The following is a 14,906-nucleotide window of genomic DNA, read 5'->3' on the forward strand; positions in this document are numbered from 1 at the left end:
GGAAATGGGGACATCATGAGGGGGGGCCTGGGGTCCTCGGTGCTGCCCCCATTCCTCTGGGGGGTTTTGCCCTTTTCTTCCTCTGCTCACTTTGGTTTTTCCCCCAGACCTCTTCCTGCCACCTGCAGAAGCTGCCTCAGCTCCTCCCCACTCCCTCACCACAGTTCTGCTTTCGGGTGGCAAATGTCACCTCAGGGTCGGGGGGGGGGGGTTGGCTGCCCCACACCGGGTGTCTGCTGGCCCCATGCTGTGGGACCCCATGGCCACCTCTGCACCCCAGTCTGGGTCGGCGACCATCCCGGTGTCCATCCCAGTGGGGCCGTGGGACTTCTCCTGCCCAGTCTGACCGCTCTGGGGACAGCTCAGAGATACTGGGGGTGCCCAGAGAAGCTGTGGCTGCCCCATCCCTGGCAGTGCTCAAGGCCAGGTTGGACACAGGGGCTTGGAGCAAGCTGCTCCAGTGGAAGGGGTCCCTGCCCGGGGCAGGGGTTGGAGCTGGAGGAGCTTTAAGGTCACTTCCAGGCCAAACCAGGCTGGGATTCTACGATTGTGGCATTGCTGCCATCCCAGGGACATGGCCCCACATGAGGGGGGTGGCACACTCAGCCCTTGGGGACTGGTGACACCCCGACACCACACAGTGCCCTACCTGCAGCAGGAGGGTGCTGCCTTTGGGGGGACTGGGGACATCCCCAGGCACTGCCACAACTGATGGGGCTGGAGATGCAAACAGGCGCTTGGACTTGATGTCCCCAGTGCAGCCGGTGCTGGTCCTCTGCTCTGGTGGCTCCTCTGGGGTGTCCCCATGGCCCTGGTGGGTGCTGCCGTGCCAGGAGCTGGTCTTAGGAGCCTCCCTGACCACCTGAAGGTGTGTGGGGGGCGGGCAGCAGGGGGAGGCTGCTGGTGCCCAATGATTCTAATGGCCTTGCAGGAGCAGATAGCAAATTGATTTGCTTCCTCGCCCAAGGCCCGTAATCGCTTCATCACTTTAAAATATTAATGCTGTACTTCTTTGCTCGTTTCCCAATTACCCTAATTGAAGGCAAATTGGTTAAGAAGGTGCAATGCAGAGTATCAGGGGGTTTAGTTCACTCAAATGACAGTTTTAAACCTCCCTAATCCTATTAACGGGCAAAGCCGCTAACGCTTAGAGACGCTGCGTCAGCTTACCGGGGCCGGGGCCGGGCGGGGGGCGGCCCGGGGGGCACTGGCCCCACGTCACCAGCTCCAGCGGGGATTTGTCACCTTTTTAGTTCATTAAGAGGCCTTGGGCAGGGGTGACCCAAAAGGGTGCTGGGCAGGAGGCAGGTGGCAGCGTGGGGGGACAGGACGATTATCCAGAGACCTGCTCCAGGGTCCTGACCCGCATCCCAGCTGGCGCCGGGATGCAGCCCCACTGGGAGTCAGGGTGGGATGGGATCCCAGTGCGGAGCGGGGATGGAGGAACCTGCTGTGGGCCGGGTGGACTGGGGCCCCTGGGGACCCTGTCAAGCGCTGGCACTTGGTGTTGAGTCACGGTGCTGGTGCCACTGCTGCTGCCACCCATCAGGGAGCTGGCTGGGGGACTGCTGGGGACAGGGGTGGTCCCATCCCGCGCAGAGCAAGTGAATTATGAATTTTTGTGACCGAATTGGGACATTTTGCAGGTGCTAAAGAAAGGCTGGAGAACAGGGATGTTGGGATGGTGGGGATGGTGGGGATGGTGGGTACGGTGGGCATAGCAGGACATGGGCGGAGGCTCCTGGGTGTTAAGCCCATGTCACACGCACCCTGGGACGCTCCAGCAGCCCCTCAGCTGGTACCTGGAGGGGTTCGTGTCCATGCTGGGGACACACCGAGCACCTCATGCACCCAGGGACCCCCCTTGCTGGAGCTCCTGCAGCTTCGGGGGCTGAGACCTGTGGCTCTTGTGACAACGATGAGCTCCATGGCGCAGCTCCCAGCCTCCCAGCCCCATTGCGCAGCCATGGGCAGCCCGGGGCTGGTCCATCCCCACAGATCCTTCCGGAGCAGATGGCCCCGGCGTGGGGAGCCCGGAGGCGGCTCAGCGCGTCCACGCTTCCATGCAGACGCAGTGGGACTTCCCCGGCGGCTCCGGCTCCAGCTCCGGCTCCGGCGGGAGGTGTCGCTGGGGCCGTACCTTTTACACGGGTTCTGCGAGCGGAGCCCTCGGGGCTCAGGCAGATTAAACCTGGCTAAAATAGGCAGGTATTAAGTGATCCCAGCAGCCCGCAGCCTTCCGGCCCCGTGGCGGGTGAGCCAGCGCTGCTGCAGCGCCTGCGAGCAGGGAGCAGGTCCCCAGAGAGGTGGGAGGCAGAGGGGAACCATGGCCAAAGGGACCCGGCCAAAGGGACCCGGCCAAAGTGACCACATTGCTGCCTGCACTGGTAGGGGGATTTTCAAGGGGGGATAAATGCTGCCATCATCCTCCCCTCATTGGTGCTGCCCCTCAAGGGGTGTCCCGGGGTGCCCCAGGGTGCGGGGGCATCCGGTCCCACTGGCTCCATTGCCTGGGGGCTGCTGTTGAAGGGTGGGAGAGATCTGGGGCCAAATGTAACGGGCTGGTTGCTGGCTCTGGGGCATGGGGGGCAGCTCTGCTGTAGTGGTGTCACTGAATCCACACATAACCGCCAGCCCGGGACAGGGTTTGTGTGGATAAGGGTACGGCAGGAAGAGCAGAGTGGTGCCAGCAAACACTGCCTTTATTGAGCCAGATCATCACAGAATCCCAGCCTGATTTGGATTGAAGGCCCCTCCTGTTCCAACCACTGCCGCGGGCAGGGACCCCTTCCACTGGAGCAGCTTGCTCCAAGCCCCTATGTCCAACCTGGCCTTGAGCACTGCCAGGGATGGGGAAGCCACAAACAGTGCTGGTTCCTGGGGGCCACAGAGCATCAGACACCCCCCCCCCCCCGCCCCCATCCTGGGGCTCAGACCAGGAGCACCACAGGGAAGGGCTGACGAGGACCCAGACATTCTGCATCCCAGCAACCCAGAAAAGCAATAGGGAATGGGTTTGCGGAGGAAACTGCCCTCCACTGCAGGTACTGGGATGCTCACCCCGGGTAATGGCACCCACAACCCGCACATCCCATCGGCCCAGCACTGCTGGGGTGGGCAGCAACATCACATCAGGGCACACTTCTCCTTCACCTCACCCACGCCGCCCAGAGCGCGGTCCCGCAGCCCCGGCAGGTCCAAGTCCCGCAGCTTGCTCAGGAAGGCGAAGGCCCCGGCGCTGCCGTCCTCCTCCTCCTCCTCCTCACCGTGCACCATGGGGGCCAGCTCCTGCGGCAGCTCCACTGTACCGCCGGCCACGTGCAGCTGAGCATCGTCCCGCTCGTCCTGTGCAGGGCACGGGGCTGGGTGCGGGTAGACCTGGCCACCAGCGCCCGGGCCGCGAGGTGTGGGGGAACCCGTCCCCTGAGGGAGGGCATTGGGAATGCTGGGGACCCCGGGACTGTCCGGTTCCACAGCGCACCACGGGGTGGACACACGCAGCCGTTTGCTGCCCTCTTCAGGAATCACCTCCCTGGGCAGGCGCCCGGCCTGGGGCTGTCCCGGAGGCTCCATGGGCAGACCTCGAGGTCCCTCCACGGGCTGGTCCTTACCTGGGCCAGGCGGTACTTGTCCCGCAGGTGCATCCGGACAGCGGCTCTCCCCGCCTTCCTCTGTGCAAAGGCCTTGTCCCGCTCAATCCTGCAGCGGCAGGCGCCACGTTGTCACTTCCCACCCCACCGGAACCACCCTCCCCGGCATCGCCCTGGTCCCCCAGCAGCACAGAACAACCATTTCCAACCCTTGCAACATTTTATCTTCAAGCTTTCACCTTTAAGCTTCTCCTTCCTCGTTGGGGTGGATGAAGAAGGAGATGCCACAATCCACAGGAGGGTTGTAATGGGGTACAGAGGGCAGGGGCCACATCCTGCCCCTCCAGCCCCAGTGGAGATGCTCAGTGAAGGTGCCCATTGGAGGGGCTTGCTTAGCTCCCGGATGCTGTGTCACTGGGTCCCCACAGCACCCAGACTCAAGGATCTTAACGCAATCCCATACTGGCCCCTCTTGTCCCTCAGCTCCACGGGTGCTGGGCTGGCACCAGGCACCCACCACATTGAGGCACTGGCACCCATGGATGACCCTTGTGACCTACAGTGCAAACCCCTGACCCAGCCCCAGCACCCACAGGGATCTCCTGTGCTCTGCTCCTGTCCTTTGCCCCGGCTGCTTCCCTGTTCCTGTGCTGCCCTGGGACAGCCCATGTTGCAGATGGGACCCCAGTCTCTGTGCATGGGGGACCCCATTGACCCCCAGCCCCACCAAAGCCTCACTTCTCCTCCAGCAGCTGCCGCTGGTACTCCTCAAACTCCTCACGGTTCATGGCGCTGGTCAGTGCAGCCTCCTTAGCATCCTTGGGGGGGCCCTTGGGGGGCTCCTCCTCGCCCCCCTTGAAGTTCTTCAGCGCAGCTGTGAAGAAGGAGGCCATGAGTGCTGGCTGTGGCCACCTGTGCCCCACAGTGCCGCTGGTCCCAGCCCGGGCCAGTGCCTGCAAGGTCAGCAGGACCAGCCCCAGGGGCACTGCAGATCAGGGGCGGATTAAGGCATTAGGAGGGGAAGCCACAGGCATTGGTGTGGAAACGTCTTCAGGTGTTGCTCGCTGCACCCAAGTGTGCTTGGGGACATGCTGGGATGCTGCCCCATAAGGGTGCTGGGGAGATGGGAGCCCCAGCGCACCCTGCATCCAGCCAGGAGACCTCCCATCGCATGGGCCCCAATGCAAGGCAGCACCCCAGGTCCTCCTTCCTCCTCCTCTTCCTCCTCACTGTGCACCATGGAGCCCTGTGCTGGGAGCCCACAGTTGCCCACACCAGCACAGGGAGGGCTGGTGCAAGGAGCTGGTGCAGAAGAAATGCAAGAGGATCCCCCAAGCCTTTGCCAGGCCCCAGGAGAAGGTCTGGCCTAATTTGAGCCTAGGGGCTGAAAGACGCTGTTGAATTAATTCCTTTGGTTTAATCAAAAAAGCCCAAATCCGTGTGGTTCAGCTGCTGCAGGCGGTGGCTGGAGTGGGGCTGCCTCAGGGTTCAGACTCCATCCTCCCATGAGTGGAGATGTTTCGTCCTGTCCCTGTCACTGCGATGAGCAGCTCGAAGGGACCCCACACCCCATGGGATGTATGCTGGGATGACTGTCCCAACCCTGGTGGGTCCAAGAGGCTTCTTGGCCACGGGTCCTTGGAGGAGACAGGGGTTAAACATCCCTCAGGTGCTTCAGCTCCTTCTGCAGCTTCTCAGTGAGTTTCTTGAAGGACGGCCTCTTGCCCGGCTCCAGCGCCCAGCAGCTCTTCATCAGGGCATAGACAGTGTGGGGGCAGCCCTCGGGGGGCTCCATGCGGTACCCCTGCTCCAGCAGCTCCGTCACCTCCTTCAGGCTCTGGCAGGGTGGAGAATGCAGCTGAGACTCCCCTGCCCTGCCCCTTGCCCCAGGCAGAGGACACTGGGATGTCCCCATCCCATTGACCTGCAGCACTCATCCCCTGGCACAGCACTCACCAGCTTGGGGTAGGGCGTGCGGCCGAAAGAGAAGGTTTCCCACAGGAGGATTCCATAGCTCCACACGTCTGACTTGGAGGAGAATTTCTGCAGCAGCAGGAGGAGGGGAGGCTGAAGCTGACCTCCCTGAGGGCAAAACAGGAGCCAGAGGCTGCCCCCTGCCATCCCCAACTTCCCCTTCCCACCACCTGCACAGCCCCGGGGATGATCCTGCCACATCCCTGTGGAGCTGTCCCAATTCCTGCTACGCCCCAGGGCAAGGGCTGGTCAGGACAGAGCCCATATTTTGGGAGGTGCAGGGCTGAATGTGCCAGAAGCCACTGCAGGACAAGGATGAGCAGAGGGACCCCAGAGCTGCTTTGGGAGGACCCCCCCCGTGCCCTTCACGCCTTCCCACCACCACTCACATTGTGTTTCAGGGCCTCTGGGGCCGTCCACTTGATGGGAAGCAAAGTGGCATCTGCACCCTTAGGATTGACCCTGGCCAAGCCGAAATCGCTCACTTTGGCCACGTTCTCCTCAGAGATGAGGATGTTGCGAGCAGCCAGGTCCCTGTGCACCAGCTTCTTGGACTCCAGGTAGTCCATGCCCTGAGCCACGTCCCTGTGGTAGCCAGAGGAGGCAGAGCACAGTGTCACCACATGATGCCTGGGATGCCCGGGGGGATGCAGAGCATCAGTTCCCAGTCCTAAGGGAGGGACATGGACTTACAGAGCAAAGAGAAGGAGCTGCTCAGTTGGGACAAGCGCCCGGCCCCGTGTGCGCAAGAAGTTCACCAGGTTGCCCTGACAGAGGAGGATAAACATGTCAGGACCAACCTGATGGGGCTGCCCAGAGGCTTGCCTCTGCAGTGCCCAGCATCCATCCAACTCAGCTGGATTTTGTTCCCAGATCTGAGTGGCAACGGGTCCTGCTGGCTGAGGACCAGCTGGGGGCTCCCACCTTGCTCATGAATTCCATCACAATGTAGAGGCCGTTGTGCAGGATGACACCAAGCAAACACACCAGGTTTTTGTGCCGGACCTTCCTGAAGTAGAAGGGATCTGGGTCAAGGGGGTGCCTGCTTGTCCCTGGGACACGAGGCAGGGCAAGGCGGTACCCCCGGGGGACCCACGTCATGGCAGCAGTTTCAGTGAGGAAGGCCTGGGCGGTCACATCGCACTTGATGTTCTTCACAGCCACCTTCTGCCCCATGTACTCGCCCTGCAGCACATCTGGGAGGGGATGAGGGGGGTCAGGCTCAGCCCCACACCTGACTCCCCTCATCCCAGGCTGAGCCCCCTGTGCCATGGGGATGGGGTGAGGACATTAGGGGGGTGCCATTTGGGGAAGCCTGGGGTCAGGGAAGCTCCAACCCCATCGTCTCACCTACCTCCAAACTCGCCTTGCCCGATGCGGTCTCCCAGCGTGAGATGCTGCAGGTTCAGCAACCAGCCAGCTGGGCATGGGCACAAGGGCAGGTTAGCAGGGCCCACCATGCTGCCTTGCCCCCAAAACCCAGACCACAACCCTCTGCCTCATCCCCTACCTTTGGCCAACTCCTCCTCAGCTGACTTCATCCCACTTTTTGGCTTGGGCTTCACCAGCTTGGTGCAGATGGCTCCCTGCTCCTTCATGTAGTACTGCCGAGGGGTGGATGATGGAAGCAATGCAGTGATGCCATCTCTTACCCCAAGCTTGGGGTGTGGAGTGGGGGATGCTCCATGGGTCCCCCCCATCACTGCCACCCACAAGGGGCCACATTTCCCCTGGCACTGCAATTTGCAGCCCACATCTCAGCCCTGCTCCCACTGGATATAGCCAGGCAACACCATGATGGACTCAGGGTGCTCCAGGGTGCTGCCGGTGAGCCAGACAGCAGCTGATGGGTTAAAACCCTGGCAGTGGAGGGTGGTTTGCAGAGGTGATAAGGAGCGGAAGCGATGGCAGCTGCGGTTACAGAGTGGGGCCAGAGGAGCTGAAAGGGGGAAGAACCTACCTGAAAGCAGAAGTTGTGTCTAAATGAGGAAAGCATATGAGAATGCAAAGCTCTGGTGAGGAGATGGGCAGCAGCAGGAGGAAGGGGGCTTGGAGGGGACAGAGATGTGGCAAAACACCTCACTGGGGTTCAGGCCCTGTCCAGAGGCTGCCAGGATCTTTGTTTTCCAACATGCCCTAAGCCCTGCTGCTGAGTGAAGCACAGAATGAGCCGGGATGGGGAGAACCCACATGAGGGAGAGAAGGACAGGGACCTGCCACCACTGTGTGTGACCCCATGAGGTTTGGTGCTGGTGGAGCTCCCTGCCTAGCGAAGGGGGTCTCACCTCGATCATGTCAATGAGGTTGGAGAAGTACTGCTGGCTGTCGATGCTGAGCGTGTTCTCCTCGTGCACCACGTGGTAGTGGATCACCTCCCTGCCGAAGCTCACGCACAGCACGTAGTCCCCCGGGTGCCGCACAGAATTGCGCACCAGGAACAGCCCATCCTCAGGGGGCTGCAGCTCCTGCACTGCCTCTACCCCTGAGATCTTCCCATGGAACCAACTGGGGAGAGGACACCATGACACTGGCTGTGCTGGGGGGCTTCCCCCACACCAGCAGCGAGACGGGGAAAGCAGAGCCCCCAGTAAAGCTATGGAGATGCCATTGCATAAAGCCCCTTCCCATGAGGCCCATCCCAGCTGGCTGGGCACAACCGGGGTCTCTAAGCCCCAGCGAATCTCTCCATTGCCAGGGCATAGCTACAGGCTGCTCCGTCCCCCAGCTGTACTCACGGCATGAGGCTGAGCTTGGGGTCGGCGCGGATGGGGCCACGTTGCCGCAGCGCACTGGCCGCCATCAGCCCCTCCTGCCCCGTTTCGTTGTGTCTGGCGCGGTACCAGCCTTTGCCCTGAGGGCAAGAGGGTCTCAGCGCAAGGGAAGGAAAAGGTGATCCCAGTAGGATGATGGGTCCCATCGCCTCCATGTTCCTGGGGCACCCACTGGGCTTACCTCCACGGCTTCAATGATGGTGACCACATCACCCTTGTGGAAGGCCAGCTCCTGGGGCTTGGGCTTGGTGTGGTCATGCTTGGTGACGCACTGTGTCCCAGGGGGCCAATGCTTCTGGAAGGGAGAAGGCAGCATCAGCAAGTGACAATGAGAGCTGTACCCCCTCCACCTCCCACAGTCATTAGAGCCAGCCCCAAGGACCATCTGCAGCCCTGGCTGGGGATAAGGGGCACTGGGCATGAGCCCTCCTCCACCCCACTGTGGTCCTGGGGGGAACACATCACCCTGACAAGGGTAGGGGCAGTGCTGGCATCCCTGCGGCAGCCCCGCTCACCCCAGACATGGTTGGCCGTCAGCACATCAGGGACTCCCTGTCTTCTCCTGCTGCCACCTGCAGAGAAGAAACCAAAGGGGGCTGTGGAGGGATGGGGCTGAGCTGGCCCGTCCCAGGCCACTGCTGTCTCCACCACCTCCTCTGGCCAACACAGTCCTTGCAAGCCTTGTCCATCCTGTGGGGCAGCCCCACACCAGAGGATGGAGAAAAAGGCTCAGTGTTTCATGCACCAACTCCTTGAACAAGTGAAATTGTGGATGGTGGGGCTCAGTGGGCAAATCCTTGGCAGCACAGGGTCTGGAGGGGAGCCAGCCCACCCATTGAAACCTGTGTCCTCAGTGGCCCTGCCTGGGTTGCCGTGCCTCCTCATACGATGGCATCACCCCATGATGTGTGAAGATAGATAGTGTGAAGCTGTCCTGCAGCTTGCTGCCCCTCTATGTTTCTAAGAACATAAAACAGCCAGGGAAGCATCAGCTTTCGGAGCAGAGAAATATCTGAGGACGGGAAGAGGTGGTTTCATTCCAGGACTGGTTTTCTTGGTGCTCAGTGAACACGAGAGCCCAGGCAGGGCGACGTGGGGCTGGGACCCCTTGAGAAACCCCACTTTGGCCTCTTGGAAACTTCTCAGCAGAGGAGGGGGAAGCCCCCTGGCTCTGCTGGGCTAGGAGAGGCAGAGGGGCTCACTCGGCTCCTTTGGGAAGCAATGATGCTCTGTGCTTTACTTCTCTTTTGGAGGGTGAGTAACAGTCACTCCTCCATATCACCGGTGGTAAACCCCAGCCTGTCTCCATGACGTGAGGATCTAGGGGCTTTATCCAGTCCCTGTCCAGAACAACAACAAAAAAGGGACAACTGCAGCTGCGGCAAGGTTCATTTTATCAGGCAGCACTGTTATCTCTTCCAGGAGCCATCCTCTTGTCCTGCAGCTGTGCCACACGCATTATCTTAGTGGACTTCGAGGTGCAAGGCACAGCCAATGGCTGACGTGACTGGATGCATCTCGTCACATTCCAGCCTGGATGAGGACCTCACGGGCTTCAGGACAGGGTCTGCTCCCTACCCCTTGCTGTGGTACCCATGGTACGAGGAGGGACAAGCTGGCTGCACCAGGAAGGACAACAGCAGCTCTGATAGGTGGTACTTCACCTCCTGCTGCTCCAGGACAGTATCCCAAGCGAGGAGCTTCCAGGACCCAACGCACAGCAATGGGAGAGAGGCCAAGCTGCACCCCTGCACTGAGGCTGGCGCTGGGTGCACTGCATGCACCTTTGAAACACAAACTGGAGGACATAAAAACACCCGGACACACTGAGGGTCACCTGGACAAACAGCAAATTCTGCGCTTCTGCTGAGAAGCAGGAGGCACCTGCCTGCTTTGCCCACTGACCACCACGCTCTTCACACTACAACGCTACATCGAGCCCTCTCCATGCGCAGAGTAACCGCGAAAACATGTCCCCTGCTCACAGACCCTCGCTCTTACCTCCCAGCAATGTCCATGCAGGGCTTGGGAACAACGATGTCACCTGTAGCCGGATTCCTGGATTCCTGGAGTGTAAATTTGCTGTCATACGGAGCACCAAAGCTCTGTTTTCAAGGGCATGCTCCCAGAAAGAGCTCCTATGTTATTTCCTGATTTCTCTTCTGGTAAGGGCTGCAGATGCAGCGTCCCAGCAGTCCTAGTGCCTGCCGCCGCCGTCCAACATCCAGCACGGGTGACTCATTATTTGACAACACTTACACCAGCTTTTCCCTTTGAGCGCACAGGTACACACCCTGCTAGGGACGGAGATCATCAGATCCTGTATCCTGCAGTGCTGCACAGGGCTCACAAAGAAGTAATGCAAAGAGGGAGATCTGCTCTCACTGCTTTGATTGCCACCATCAGTGCAGCTCTTGGAGGCTGAGACTCAGGAGAGGATGTGGTGAGAACGGGAAGGATCCTGAAGTCTACTCCCATCTCAGCACTGACCTGGGGGAGGCTGATCCAAGAAAACAGCACATCTTGTGCTCTGCAGGGAATGAAACCCCAGCTGACGGAATCACAGAATCCCAGATGGTTTGGCCTGGAAGGGACCTTAAAGCTCCTCCAGCTCCAACCCCTGCCACGGGCAGGGACCCCTTCCACGGGAGCAGCTTGCTCCAAGCCCCTGTGTCCAACCTGGCCTTGAGCACTGCCAGGGATGGGGCAGCCACAGCTTCTCTGGGCACCCTGTGCCAGAAACTGCAGAGACCATTAAATGAACACCACTGTAATGGCAGTGACTTATCTACATCCTCCAGCCCTGCAGCTGGTGGGGAGAAGACAGCTTCCTCCACAGCTCGTCCTCCCAGCCATAAAACTGGAGACCTGCTCTGCACTCACATTCAACATTTCCATTATTCTAAGCAAAAAGGTGGAAAGGAAAAAAAAGACAGTTTCAGGCAAACACCGTTCCTCACTAGGGGTCTTATTTTTCTTAGGTGCGTAGCTTTGGTTTTAACAGAATGTTGTTTAAGCCTTCAAAACATACTGACAATTCAATGGCAAAGGCAGGGTAGAAGAAAACTCCTCCAAACTAACCTGGCGAGGTATTTTTTTCAGATCCTGGTTATATTTTTCCATCAATAAACAACTTCTCCGAGCCCATTGAGTGAGTCTGGTCATTGGATCCTTGGGATGTCTTTGCCCAGGAGCATTCCGTGCATTATCCTCTGCATTTGTAAGGATCCCCAGGTGTGTTCAGGCTTAAGCACAAACACAAGAGCACATCCTGACGGCCCCTGTGCCACTCTCCTGGGGCTCAGTGGCAGATCTCACGGTGCCTGTGCAGTCTCTGTGACAAACGGATGTGTTCTGTACTTCTGGGTTTTGCCAGATCCGGTTGTTGTCACAGACGTGACCACAGCCCAGAGAACTCAGCATCACATGCAGGGAACAGCTTCCTCATGGCCAGCAGATAAGACTCCCACTTATCTCTGCCAGAGCTGGTCTCCCCCTCCTCATACCTGGCCATCCTGTCAGTGCCTTAATCTTTAACACGTCGATCCTCAAAACCCCTTTGGGCACTGGAGCTGCTCTAAGTTCTTCCTGGAGCCTTCTCCAAGCTGAACCAGCCCAGCTCTCTCAGCCTGTCCCCAGAGCAGACCTGCTCCAGCCTTCTCATGAGTATTAGTCCTTCCTTAGGAAGGAGAAGGCAGAAAGGTCTCTCCTTCCTGGAGTGTTGCTATCCGTCAGTATTATTTCAACAGAGCAACTCAGCAGCGCAGAGGAGCCTGAACATCTGAACACACTTTGAGAACCGAGGAATGCTCCCAACAGGAGCTGCTGCTCCCGGGTGATGCTGTGACCTGTCAACAGCATTCCCAACATGATGCCTTCAAGAATGTGCTGTCTGCCACTGCCAGGACTTCACAGGCCTGATGCCCTGCTTAGAGTCTTTCCTACACAAAGCCCCACTGCCTGCGGGGAGGACAAAAGTGGCATGTGAGAAGTGACAAGCAAACAAACACGCTGCCCCTTTAACCACACCTTGCTGCTTCTCTGTGCATTTGCCTATCCCTGGGACTCTGCCTCGGGGGGGGGGGGGGGTTTAGCGCTTTGGGATCAGTTTCAAGACCGAGTTCTCAGAGGCCGGTAAAAGCACCAGGAACCCCTCAGCCTCGGTGATGGATTTTACTCTCTACAAATAGCCAATCTCTGCTGCTTTCCCAGGAACCCCAGAGGCGCGCTGCCCTCCCCAGCCAACCTCCCCACACCAACCTTTGACCTGCACTTGATCATAAGCAGAGCTTCCAAGGGATGAATGCAAGCGAATGGGGAGCTCAGCTCCGAGCTTCTCCCCGCAAATATTAAAGATGTGAGACCCCCGAGTGCCTGCAGGATTTTACAGCTGATAATCTGCTTAACTGCGGTAATCGCAGCAGAAAGTCTCCCGCCGAAGCATGCAGAAGAGCAGAACACATCAATCAATCACCTCCATCCTTTGGACGAAGGCTTTGGGAGTCTCCATGGACACTTCTGTTATTTACTGGCACTTTTCCGTCACTCCCCCACTGCACTTCCATGGGCGAATGTAAGAGTAGAGCTCATCTCCCCGCCTCCCGCACCAGAATAAAGGCTGTGCCTGGATCTTGCCTTCACAAGATGCGCTCCTCGGTGAGATTTTGCCAGCCCATTGAGTAATGCACAGCAGCTATTTGAAAAGCTCACAGCAACCATTAAAATGCTATTTCAGACTACTGTCTGAAACACGAGGTCCATTAAAGGTACAAAGAAAGATGCAACTGAACCCCCACATAGAAATTTAACTAGAACATGGCTCATTCCATGTGGAGGCAAGGCAGTGTTTGTCACTATAATGGATATGACTTCATTTTAAAGCTCATGAGAAACAACGCTCATCTAGCAAAGAACTGCTATCGTCTCCCCTGAGCCTTCTCAGCCTTGTCACAGTCTTCAATGCCTAAAGGGGCTGCAGGAAACCTGGAGAGGGGCTTGGGACAAGGGCCTGCAGGGACAGGCCAAGGAGAATGGCTTGAACCTGCCTGAGGGGAGACTGAGATGAGCTCTTAGGCAGAAGCTCTTCCCTGTGAGGGTGCTGAGGCGCTGGCACAGGGTGCCCAGAGAAGCTGTGGCTGCCCCATCCCTGGCAGTGCTCAAGGCCAGGTTGGACACAGGGGCTTGGAGCAAGCTGCTCCAGTGGAAGGGGTCCCTGCCTGTGGCAGGGGTTGGAGCTGGAGGAGCTTTAAGGTCCCTTCACCCCAAACCGTCTGGGGTTCTGGGATTCTGAGCTCAACAGGGACAAGTGGAAGGTCTCGCCCCTGGGCAAACACAACCCAGGAGTGCGGCACAGACCGGGATCTGTCCCACTGAGGACACCCAGGGCGGAGCAGCCACTCCCGGGGCCAGCACAGGGCCAAGCGGTCTCCGGCAGCACTCACACCGCCGGACTCGCATGGCCGCCATCTTGCCGGCCTGGAAGGGGCGGAGAGAGCAGGGCGGGAACAGCCCGGCCTCAGCAGGCCCCGCCCCCGATCGGACACCGCCCCCGATCAAGCCCCGCCCCTGGCACCTGAGCGCTCGCGGCCGCCATTTTAGGTGAGCCCCGTGAGGCCCGGGCGGAGCTGGGGCCGGGGGGCAGCGCGGTGTGAGGGGAGCTGCTGGGCAGCGGCGGAAGCGACTCGAGGGTAGGGCAGTAATCACCGGAGGGGCTGTACCGGAGCCTGCAGCCGCCAAGCGGTTGAGGAGGCCTCATCCAAACAAGCTGCTCCCTGCGATCCATGCTGGGGAGCGTGTCCCAAAGTCTCCCGCGGCCTGTGCTGCCCAGGGTGCTGCAGGGATCCCTCCTTGCGAGCCTGCAGCGTCCCGGGAGGTGCGTTTGCGTCCAGCTGAACCATGGCAGGGGCAGGGAACTGGATGAGCTTTAAGGCCCCTTCCAGCTCAACCCATTCCCTGGCTCTGTGGTTAATGAGGCTCACAGACCACAGTTCACATGAGCTCATGGCAGCACCAGGTACCAGCCACGTCCCACACACACCCTTCACTTAAAGACACTCTACACAACAGTCACGTTTCCGTTCAGACTCCGCTTGCCACCACTCTTGCCCCCACAGCCTTGGCACTGCACGAGGCAGCTCCCATAGGAAAGCAGGATCAGCGCATTTATCTGATGCTGCAGAACCACCCACATCATGGCCCAAGAACTGAGGCTATGAACTCACACTACAACACCTTTACCAGCCACACCAGCTCCAGAGCTTCCTGCTCACACTCCAGCCAAGGGGAAAGCCCACTGCAAGCACAGGTCGCAGTCCTGTAGCTCAGCACTGCTGAACACCAACTCCTGAGCCCACAGCCCCATCTGCATCGTTACACAAATACAGCTACACTGCTTCAGGACAAAAACTGGGACAGGCCCAGCGGAATGGAGCACGCTGCAGAGACTGACGAGCCCAGGAGTTTATTATCCATCACACAACCTGGGCTTAACCCCCATGGCAGGGAGAAGCTATGGACTAATAGTAACTCCCTTCACACTGCTCCTGTTCCTGCTGTGTAAGATGATGGTGGG

The 14,906-nt window shown here is 59.2% G+C and overlaps 2 protein-coding genes across 9 annotated transcripts; both read right to left on the minus strand.

Moving 5' to 3' along the window:
* Window positions 1-2,923: 2,923 nt before the first annotated feature.
* On the minus strand, window positions 2,924-4,895 carry LOC136024428 (complexin-3-like). The gene is made up of 3 exons (XM_065699751.1): window positions 4,329-4,895; window positions 3,612-3,699; window positions 2,924-3,345 (listed from the first exon to the last, which is right to left on the minus strand). The coding sequence occupies exons 1-3, from the start codon at window positions 4,481-4,483 to the stop codon at window positions 3,127-3,129; spliced, it is 462 nt and encodes a 153-aa protein (XP_065555823.1). The 5' UTR covers window positions 4,484-4,895; the 3' UTR covers window positions 2,924-3,126.
* Window positions 4,896-4,987: 92 nt separating this feature from the next.
* Window positions 4,988-11,689, minus strand: MATK (megakaryocyte-associated tyrosine kinase). 8 transcript variants are annotated; one of them, XM_065699746.1, is made up of 14 exons: window positions 11,417-11,688; window positions 10,337-10,401; window positions 8,851-8,907; window positions 8,517-8,630; window positions 8,300-8,415; window positions 7,850-8,069; window positions 7,075-7,168; window positions 6,919-6,984; window positions 6,661-6,760; window positions 6,489-6,573; window positions 6,258-6,331; window positions 5,954-6,149; window positions 5,547-5,672; window positions 4,988-5,427 (listed from the first exon to the last, which is right to left on the minus strand). In XM_065699746.1, the coding sequence occupies exons 3-14, from the start codon at window positions 8,857-8,859 to the stop codon at window positions 5,245-5,247; spliced, it is 1,383 nt and encodes a 460-aa protein (XP_065555818.1). In that variant the 5' UTR covers window positions 8,860-8,907; window positions 10,337-10,401; window positions 11,417-11,688; the 3' UTR covers window positions 4,988-5,244. The 8 variants fall into 8 exon arrangements, with proteins under 8 accessions (XP_065555818.1, XP_065555816.1, XP_065555817.1 ...); XM_065699744.1 differs by having other exon boundaries at window positions 10,337-10,629; XM_065699745.1 differs by having other exon boundaries at window positions 10,337-10,632.
* Between the last annotated feature and the right edge of the window lie 3,217 nt (window positions 11,690-14,906).

The sequence above is a fragment of the Lathamus discolor genome, chromosome 21 (genome assembly GCF_037157495.1).
Source record: "Lathamus discolor isolate bLatDis1 chromosome 21, bLatDis1.hap1, whole genome shotgun sequence".
Lineage (NCBI taxonomy): Eukaryota > Metazoa > Chordata > Aves > Psittaciformes > Psittacidae > Lathamus > Lathamus discolor.

What these genes read in the sequence shown, in the direction of transcription:
- LOC136024428 (XM_065699751.1), bottom strand. Translation starts at nt 4,483, where the DNA reads ATGGCCTCCTTCTTCACAGCTGCGCTGAAGAACTTCAAGGGGGGCGAG. An exon ending in CGGCAGCTGCTGGAGGAGAA is followed by an intron (nt 3,700 to 4,328) that starts GTGAGGCTTTGG and finishes CTGCCGCTGCAG; the next exon opens with GATTGAGCGGGACAAGGCCT. An exon ending in ACAAGTACCGCCTGGCCCAG is followed by an intron (nt 3,346 to 3,611) that starts GTAAGGACCAGC and finishes TGCCCTGCACAG; the next exon opens with GACGAGCGGGACGATGCTCA.
- MATK (XM_065699747.1), bottom strand. An exon ending in ACTGAAACTGCTGCCATGAC is followed by an intron (nt 6,574 to 6,660) that starts GTGGGTCCCCCG and finishes CTTCTACTTCAG; the next exon opens with GAAGGTCCGGCACAAAAACC. An exon ending in GCACGCCCTACCCCAAGCTG is followed by an intron (nt 5,428 to 5,546) that starts GTGAGTGCTGTG and finishes CCACCCTGCCAG; the next exon opens with AGCCTGAAGGAGGTGACGGA.